At 46.8% G+C, this 9525-nt stretch overlaps 1 protein-coding gene across 3 annotated transcripts in view; it reads left to right on the top strand.

Moving 5' to 3' along the window:
- The first annotated feature begins 759 nt into the window (after positions 1 to 759).
- OCLN (occludin) overlaps positions 760 to 9525 on the top strand; it is a 52324-nt gene continuing 43558 nt past the window's right edge. For 2 of the 3 annotated variants that reach the window (XM_032404262.1, XM_032404259.1), the window contains exons 1-2: positions 760 to 839; positions 8346 to 8463. In XM_032404262.1, coding sequence (XP_032260153.1) covers positions 8414 to 8463 — 50 coding nt within the window. In that variant the 5' untranslated portion in view covers positions 760 to 839; positions 8346 to 8413. Of the gene's footprint in view, positions 840 to 981; positions 1087 to 8345; positions 8464 to 9525 lie in introns of those variants that run through there. The other variant, XM_032404260.1, reaches the window with a different exon arrangement.

Below are 9525 nucleotides of genomic sequence, written 5' to 3'. Positions count from 1 at the left end.
CAACAACAATATCTATCATCCTTCACCTTCATTTAACCACTCTGAGTAATGGTCTTTTTGTCTGGCTCCAGAGATTCAGAAACAGTTCCTTACTTTACGAGTGACTTTTGAGATCGCCCACTTCTGGCTGATTCCTTCCAACAAAATCTTTTTTTTTTTTTATTTATTTGACAGAGAGAGACACAGCGAGAGAGGGAACACAAGCAGGGGGAGTGGGAGAGGGAGAAGCAGGCTTCCCGCGGAGCAGGGGGCCCCATGCGGGGCTTGATCCCAGGACCCTGGGATCATGACCTGAGCCGAAGGCAGACGCTTAACGACTGAGCCACCCAGGCGCCCCTTTCCAACAAAATCTTAACCAAATTTTCTGAGCAGAAAAGTGTTAAGGACGGGCCTTTCGTGTCAGAGGACTGAGCACCCTTGGACCCCCTTCACAGTCCTCTCCAGACCTCACTCGGCCTCGCGTCGCCAAATACTCCTCTGTTCTACCCAAAGCCCGCGGAGCTCGGAGCGCGCCACAGCGTGGTCCAGGGCCACCTGCACCTTCGGGGAACCGGGGCGGCTCTTCTACGCTCGGTCCCCAAAGCTGCGCTGTTCCTTTAATTGGGAACGCCGCGAGGGTGTGCGGAGAAGGGCTGGTTCCTCCCGCCTCCTGCTCCACCGCTCCCTTCCCCCTCCCTTCCGAGTTTCAGGTGAATGGGTCACTGAGGGAGGAGACGGCCGGAACAAGCTTCCTCGCTGGCGTCCACACCCCCCCACCCCTTTCTCCTTCCCCTGCAGGAGGCGGCGGGACTCCAGGGAAAGCTAGCCAGAGCACCCCAGGGCCCGCGCTGGTGCAACAGGTGAGCTGCTCTCGCGCGGGACCGCGGACCTCCAGCACCGGCCCGGCGTTGGTGCGCATGCCCGGGGGCAGGACGGCCGGGGTGGGGGAAAGAGGAGGAGAAGGAGGAGTGGAAGACTGACTGAATTCCTAGGCTAGTCGCTGGCTACGTGCGGGCGGCCCGCACAGCGTCAGGTGCGCTCGCCAAGTAAGCGCGTTCTTTGGCTCCCGCGGCCCTTGGTGGGTCGGGCAGGGGCTGCAGTGAGTAGGTGAGAGTTGGGCGCGGCGCTGGGGGCGCACGGTAGCCTCAGAGTCCCCGCGCGGGATCGTGGCTCCGGTGCGGTAGGGGAGGCGCGGGGGGAGGACGCCCCGCACTAGTTTCGGTGGCGGTTTCGCTCTGGGCTGGGACTGGCGGGAGAGGGAAGGGAGCGGGTCTGCGGGGGAGCAGCGCTGGTCTAATTTGGAGGCTGCCTCGGCGAAGGGCCACTTGGAGCCGCCGATCAGCTCCTTCGGCGGAAACGCTTAGAGCTCCCTGTGTCCCGGTGGCGCGGGCACCTTGTCGCTTTGATGGGGGGCGGGCGGTTCCCGAACCGAGCGAGCCCAGCGCTCAGCTCTCGGGACTGTAATGCTGGGAGGTCCTCAGGAAGAGGGGCGCACGCCCGGTTCCTCCAAGGTCCTGAGCCTGAGGGCTGGAGCCGGGGGTGGGTGGGGGGGCGCTCGCTGGCCTGGGCGACTGGGATCCCGGGGCTGGAGGAGGACCTCATCGATTCCGCCCCACCCACCCCTCGGGTATCGCGGGGGAGAGCGGGGGCCGGTTTAATCCGGGAAATATTGCTAGAGCCCTGGGGTGGGCCGGCCACCTCGTTGGCATCCAGTTAGTGGGAGTTGTGCGAGCCCGCGTCAATTTAAGCCTGAGGGCGGGGATTTAATTTCGAGTGAGGCTGTATTTCGAGGGAAGCTGCTCACGCTTCGGAGTCTCACCCGTGACCCAAAGGCCGCCGCCAGGTGGGCGGATCTGCCTCCGGGCGGTCCCAGCTGGGCGCGCGCTGGCGCGCACCGGCCGGAGCGCTCGGAAGCGGACCTGCCGCGGGGCTTAGACACCTACCGGGAAGGGCCGGCCTGCGAGCGGCCAGCCGACATGTTGCCTGCGTCGGAGGAAGTGTGCGGGGGGAGCGGGCTTGAGGGGCCAAAATGGCCTCTGCTCCTTGGGGGTGGAAGAGCAATTCCGAGCCCCTGTGTCCCAGGTGAAGCGATAACCCCGAGAAGACACGGCATCCTCAGGCCGGCCCTGGGGCTGGCTGGGCAAACTGCCCACCTGGGAAATGACCCGGGGCGGGGAAGAGGCAGCCTTCCAGGTTAGTGTGTGGCCCTCACGCACAATAGGTGTATTATTGGGATCCCTGGAAAAGAGAAACCTTCCCGTTAAGGCACTTCTGGTGATGCTTGGTGTAACTGAAAACTAGTCCTTTCTGGATGGAGGTAGATGTCTCAAGCTACCCATTCCCAATACAGCAGTGTTGCTCTTGCACAGTACAAATGAATCTTTATTTGCTCTTTCTGGTATTTTAAAATAGACATTGTAAATGGTGGAGCCACGGTAGTAGGTATCTCCTCAAAGCAACACTTTTGAGTAGTTTTTTGCATTTATTTAGTTATTAGGTGCCGCCTTGGTTAAGTGATGGAGAGGAGGATGGCGAGAGTTGTGCAGCTTCCGGGCTGTTGAGGGAAATGATGGGCAGTGCCTCCTTACTAAGAGCCAGACAGTGTGCTAAAAGAGTTTTGTACTTTGTATCATTTAGTGATACAACTCTAAACGGTAGATCTTAGAACTCCGTTTTAAAGGTAAAACACCGGTAGGGAAAACATTACAAATGGTGTGGTTTGAAAACTGCTTCGGCTAATCGGGGCGGGTATACCAGAAAAGCAGCAGGCCTTGATATTCCAGCACCAGAAGGATTTGGGGTTTTTCTGGAACGCTCTGCTTTTGACCAGTCGCTCTGGTCTCATAGAACCTTTCCACATCTTGTTTGATGTGAAGGTAAACTTCCTGTTTTCTTTGAAAGATAATGTTGGAATTATTTCCCTTTCAAAATTACAAGAGATTATTTTTGACCACACAAATTAACTGATATAAAATCTTTCACCTGCCCACGAACCTGCCAGACGGGAAGTTGTCTTCAGTTGCATTTTAAGGCTTACTTGATTAGAGTCCTTAGCGGGCTTTTTTCATCCAGGTTATTATTTAATGGAAATACTGGGGTAAAAAGACCCTGAGGATTTTTTTTTTTTTTTTAAGATTTTATTTATCTATTTGACAGAGAGACAGTGAGAGAGGGAACACAAGCAGGGGGAGCGGGAGAGGGAGAAGCAGGCTTCCCGCTGAGCAGGGACCCCGATGCAGCTCCATCCCACGACCTTGGGATCATGACCTGAGCCCAAGGCAGACGCCTGAGCCACCCAGGTGCCCCGACCCTGAGGATTTTTGTTACAGCTTTTGTTTTAGCCTCTAGGTTTGCAGCTGTCCCCTAACCCTATGGTTCCTAATCTTGACTGTGGTATGAATCACCTGGGGATCTTATTAAGATACATTCGTATTCGTTGGTCAGATGTGGGGCCTGGAATTCTGCTTTTCAACAAGCTACCAAATGATGTCCATATGGCTGGTGTTTGACTCTCTTCTCTCCTTCAGACTGTAAGCACTTAACTAATTTGGTTGAACGTAAAGGATTATATTTACTGAGTGCTAGCATTGTGAGGAACTTAGACATTCACAGCGGTACTGAAATCCCAACTGTAATATGGGCTGTTGGTTTTATAAATCAAACGTTGATTGATCATCACTTTGTATCAGGGATCAGGCAGAAGAGTGATGGTCAAGACAGACATCTAGGTGCTTGTAAAGCTGGTATTCCAGTTGGGATGGAGATGGTGGCAGTTTAAAAAGTTAAAAAATAAAAAATAATTAGTGGGGGGAATTTGCTCTGAAAATACAACAGGTTTGGTGGATGGGTGAGCTGGAGGGCACCTCTGAGGAGGGGATAGTTGAGGTGAGATCTGAACAGCTGGTTCCTGCCCATTATAGACAGGAAATGCCAAGATCAAGGCCCTCCTGGGATTGACACCTTTAATCTAGGCAGTGATGCTGAAAATACATGGTGTGCTTAAGAATCATCTGGAGCGCTTATTTGAAATGCATTTTCTGATACAGAGCCCATTGTCTATTGCATAAATCTGCCTAATTTTAAAATTTTAGACAACTTACTAATTATGTGCCAAAATATAAATAGAAACATTTAGTACCAGCCACAACTTTTAAAAACTTCTTGAGGGCAAATTAACTATTGCTGCATGTGATTGAAAAGGAATAAGCTCTCCTTAAATACGATAAAATTTATCTTTTACTTATGACAGTTGCTTTAAAGAATTATTCAGGGGCATAGTATTTTCAGGCTTTTCTTCTTTGTCTTAGCTTAGGTTTTTATTAGGACAGCTTTGGCCAGTAAACATAAGGGGAGAACTTTTTGTATATTTTAACGTCAGTCAATCTTATACATTTAGTAAGAGTCTGCTGTTTCCCTTATGCTCCTGACTCTAATTCAGCTGTTTGACTTGGTTCCCTTTCACTCGCTTTGGTACAGGCTCTGTGACCGTGGCCACCGAGCCCCTTAGGACGGGTCCTGTATCCTCTCCATTCGTTTTATTTTGTCCTTCACTCAACATACATTTATTGAGCAGATAATGTTAATATTGCCCTGCAGGGGCTTGGGTAACAGTCTGTTCTTGGTCCTTTTTTTCTTTGGCTGTGACCTGAAGGCACAGTTCCAGACTGCCTTGAAGGAGACTAATATTAGAGTTCCTTCAGTCCAGTCTCCCCAGAATATCAAACAACTTAAGCTTTGCATACACGGCTTCAGATAAAAATTGTTGTTTGTTATTTTTGAAGGGTGTGTGGAGTCAGGGTAAGGGAGGGGCTTCCTAACATTGACATGAAATCTGATCCTGTGGTATCTTTTCTTCAAAGAATGGTTTCTAGGATTACAAAGACAGCTCTGCAGATATTTGAAGGCTGCTGTAGTGGTCCTTCTAATGTTGATTTGACCAGGCCAAACATTTCCTGTTTTTTTCATTTGTCTTAAGACATGGTTTTTCTAGTTCTTGAACGGTCAGTCACCTTCAGGAGAGGCACCTCGTTGGAACATGATGTACAGATTCATGGTTATGCAGAAGTTTATTTTTAAAGTGTATCATTCCTAGATGGAAGCAGCTGTCTGTGACTACTGCCAAAGTTTGGGATAACTTGTTAACTTTGTTGAAATTCTCACCAAGGAAATGCACTTTTAAAAAATTGAGTCTCCGAGACTTTATAAAATGATTTATCCATGCCACCAGTATTTGAAAATGGATACAATGTACCTAAGTGCCTAAACACTGGAATGTCTCACTTTCAAGATAACCACCTTGCTGTGAATGCTTTTCTCATCTTCCTTAATATATTATCTTATTTATTCCAGCCTAGAGGTCAGGCTTATCCCCTGCCCTTTGGCATAGGAGGGTAGTGAGGTTCAAGGAAGAGAAGTAGAATTTGTCCTCTCACAGTGAGCTTTTTTTTTTTTTTCTCTCTCACAGTGAGCTTTTAAAACCATTGGGTTTGTTTTAGCCCATCAGTCTGGCCCCACAGAGAATTTGATATACTTGAAGACGGTAGGTTGGTTATCCTTTCCAGTGTTTTGTCAGCTGCAAATCTGGATAAGCTTGCCCATCTTGTCTGTGGTCACCAAAACGACCTCCCTCTCTGTTCTTTTTTAAGATTTTTATTTATTTGTGAGAGAGAGAAAGCAAGCACAAGCGGGGGGAAGGGCAGGCAGAGGGAGAAGCAGGCTCCCTGCTGAGCAAGGAGCCCAATGTAGGACTTGATCCCGGGACCCTGGGGTCATGAATGTACCGTTCTTTTATCCTATTTAGATTTTTTCAGTCCCAGAGGAATGTCTATGCACGGGGATGTGCTGAAGATTCTAGGGCTTCATCTACCAGTTTGGTAACCTCAAAAAAGGAAGCTGATATGGCATGCCTTGTTCTTGATAAACTTCCTAAAATTACTTGCTTCACAATATAAAATCTCTGGTATTAGAGGGGATATGATAACTAAACTCTGAATCCATGAAATAGCAGTTTGGAAAGGGATTTTGGTGTCTGGATTTTTTTTTTTTTTTAAGATTTTATTTATTTATTTGACAGAGAGACACGGTTAGAGAGGGAACACAAGCAGGGGGGAGTGAGAGAGGGAGAAGCAGGCCTCCCGTGGAGAAGGGAGCCCAATACGGGACTCGATCCCAGGACCCTGGGATCACCACCTGAGCCAAAGGCAGACGCCCAACGACTGAGCCACCCAGGCGCCTCTGGTGTCTGGATTTTTGACAAAATTTAAACTTCAGCCTGAGTCTGGATTAATTTAGAATATCCAAAAACTACCATGGAGGGGCGCCTGGCTGGCTTAGTTGGTAGAGCATGTGACTCTTGATCTCAGGGTCGTGAGTTCAAGCCCCAAGTTGGTCGTAGAGATGACGTAAAAAACTAACATGGAGCCTGGAATTTTTGTCATAGTCTTGAATGAGTGAGCCGGAGCTATAAAAGGGCTAAGTTCCGTTTGTCAGTATTTGACATTCAGCTTCAGAACTGGAGTCCTATGTTTAATAGTGTTTAAATTCAGTTTATCTTTTCTCTTTTTAAAGATTTATTTATTGAGGCACCTGGGTGGCTCAGTTGGTTAAGGGTCTGCCTTCGGCTTAGGTTATGGTCCCAGGGTCCTGGGATCCAGCCCTGCATCAGGCTTCTTACTTGGCAGGGAGCCTGCTTCTTCCTCTCCCTCTGTCTACTGCTCTGCCTACTTGTGCTCTCTCTCCTTCAAATAAATAAAATCTTTAAAAAAAAAATAAAGATTTATTTATTCATTAGAGAGTGAGTGTGTGCCCTTGTGCTCATGAGTGGGGGGGGAGGGGCAGAGGGAGAATCTCAAGCAGACCCTGCGCTGAGTGCGGAGGCTCTCTAGGGGCTCCATCTCACGACCCTGAGATCGCAACCTGAGCCGTGGAAATCAAGAGTTGGTTGCTTAACTGGCTGAGCCACCCAGGTGCCCCTAATAGTGTTTAAATTCATTTTTTTTTTAAATGTTCTTTTTTTGAACATCAGTTAGGAAGCCAGTCTGGACTTTTACTCTTCCATAACACTGTAACGTGCTAATGGCCTGAGTTGCCCATTTAAATGTGCATTTGGGTGCTAGTTCCAGGGCTCTATACACTTAGGATTTGTGCATTTTTTGGTATGTTAATACTTGAGTAAAACAGTTTTTTGTTTTTTTGTTTTTAAATAATGTGAAGAAGTTGTCTTCCCTCACTGTGTTTGGAAAATCATGCTAATTGTCTTGGTGTTCCTAACATTCAATTTATTTCCATCTTTGAGGTTTTATGTGATAAACATTTGGGCAACATTTTATTCTGAGAAATTTGGAATTGACTGTCCTTAAGGATGTGGAGGATAGTTGCCATTGATTCTAAAGAACACAATTTAGAGAGTTTGAATTTATTTACTTTTCCTAACATAATACCTTTTTTGCACATACTTTATCTGAAAAGGAAAAAATAGTATACAGTTTAGTATACTCAGATTGTAGATCTTGCTCAAGTGATCTTTCTTCTCCCCCCCCCCACCCCAACCCCCAGCTTCTTCCTCTTCTTAAGTCTTGGTCTTTCTCCTCTGCTTATCCCTGTCCTACACTTGATAATGTAGTCAGCCCTAAGAACTAAATAACTGCCTCTTGTAGTTGCTTTTTTCTTTGTGTGTGACCTTCTGTAGTATTTCTACAGACTTCCATGGAATAGTGTAAGTACTTAATAAGTACTGGTCGATTGGGACACCTGGGTGGCTCATCAGGTTAAGCATCCGACTCTTGATTTCGGCTCAGGTCTTAATCTCAGGGTCATGATCTCAGGGTCGTGAGATTGAGCCCCACGTCAGGCTCTGCACTCAGTAGGGAGTCTGGTTGAGATTCTCCCTCTGCCCCTCCCACCACTCGTGTATGTGCTCGCTTGCTGTCTCTCAAAGAAAATAAAAATTAAAAAAAAAATGGTGTTACCGAAACTTAAAAAAACACATTTTAAGAAATTTTATTTTTTACATTTCTTGTTTTTTGAAGGAACGGTTTTGAAAAATACCATTTTTTACCTATGCTGTAAAAACTTTGTGAAATTTTTATTACTACAACTTAGTCATTAAAGTTAGTATTTGTATGCCAGTGGTGTGCAGAGCAGGGTGCTTGGTGCTGTGAGGACCACCAGACTGAATGGTTGCTATGCTCAGTGATTTCCTGTACTCAAGGAATTGATGGTCCAATGTGTAAGGATGGCAGTGAGAAGGACAAGCGGAATAATCATGGTGTGCGAAGTTATTTGAGATTGGTATCATTAGTTTTCTTAGTGATGCAAGGAAACTCTGAGCTTCGTAGTAATGCCATTACCTTCCTTACGTTGCTTAGATTGGCTTATTTTGGGGAGCTGCGGGGCAGTGCTCATCCTGAAGATCAGGTGATCATTGACATCAGCCATGTCATCGAGGCCTTTTGAAAGTCCACCTCCGTATAGACCTGATGAATTGTAAGTAATTCTTTAGTTTTTGGTTTTTTCTTTCTGTCAAGCCTGTCACGTGTAAAAAATACGTATAGTTGAAACTTTCATCTGTTAAGTGTTTGCTATTAAAAATAACAAAATAACATGTGTGTTTGTAAATTTAGATTAAAACAAAGCGTATAAAGTGGAAGTGAGTTTCCCCCCAAAGCTTAACTTCCAGGATGCCAGTGTTTCTTTTTTTTTTTTTTTAATTTTATTTTATTATGTTATGTTAAACACCATACGTTACATCATTAGTTTTTGATGTAGTGTTCCATGATTTATTGTTTGCGTATAAAACCCAGTGTTCCATTCAATATGTACCCTCTTTTTTTTTTTTAAAGATTTTATTTATTTATTTGACAGAGACACAGCGAGAGAGGAAACACAAGCAGGGAGAGTGGGAGAGGGAGAAGCAGGCTTCCCGCGGAGCAGGGAGCCTGATGCAGGGCTCGATCCCAGGACCCTGGGATCATGACCTGAGCCGAAGGCAGACGCTTAACGACTGAGCCACCCAGGCGCCCCCAATACGTGCCCTCTTTAATACCCATCACCAGGCTAACCCATCCCCCCACCCCTCTGCCCTCTAGAACCCTCAGTTTGTTTTTCAGAGTCCATAGTTTCTCATGGTTCGTCTCCCCCTCCGATTTCCCCGCTTCATTTTTCCCTTGCTACTATCTCTCTCTCTCTCTTTTTTAACATATAATGTATTATTTGTTTCAGAGGTACAGGTCTGTGATTCAACAGTCTTACACAATTCACAGCGCTCACCATAGCGCATACCCTCTCCAATGTCCATCACCCAGCCCCCCATCTCTCCCACCCCCCACCACTCCAGCAACCCTCAGTGTGTTTCCTGAGATTAAGAATTCCTCATATCAGTGAGGTCATATGATACAGGTCTTTCTCTGATTGACTTATTTCGCTCAGCATAATACGCTCCAGTTCCATCCACATCGTTGCAAATGGCAAGATTTCAGGGTTTTGTTTGTTTGTTTGTTTGTTTTGATGGCTGCATAATACTCCATTGGGTATATATACACCACATCT

This window comes from Phoca vitulina, unplaced genomic scaffold (assembly GCF_004348235.1).
Source record: "Phoca vitulina isolate PV1807 unplaced genomic scaffold, GSC_HSeal_1.0 scaffold6, whole genome shotgun sequence".
Taxonomy (NCBI): domain Eukaryota; kingdom Metazoa; phylum Chordata; class Mammalia; order Carnivora; family Phocidae; genus Phoca; species Phoca vitulina.
The sequence above is the reverse complement of the archived record's forward strand: the minus strand, read 5'-3'. Positions and strand labels throughout refer to the sequence as shown.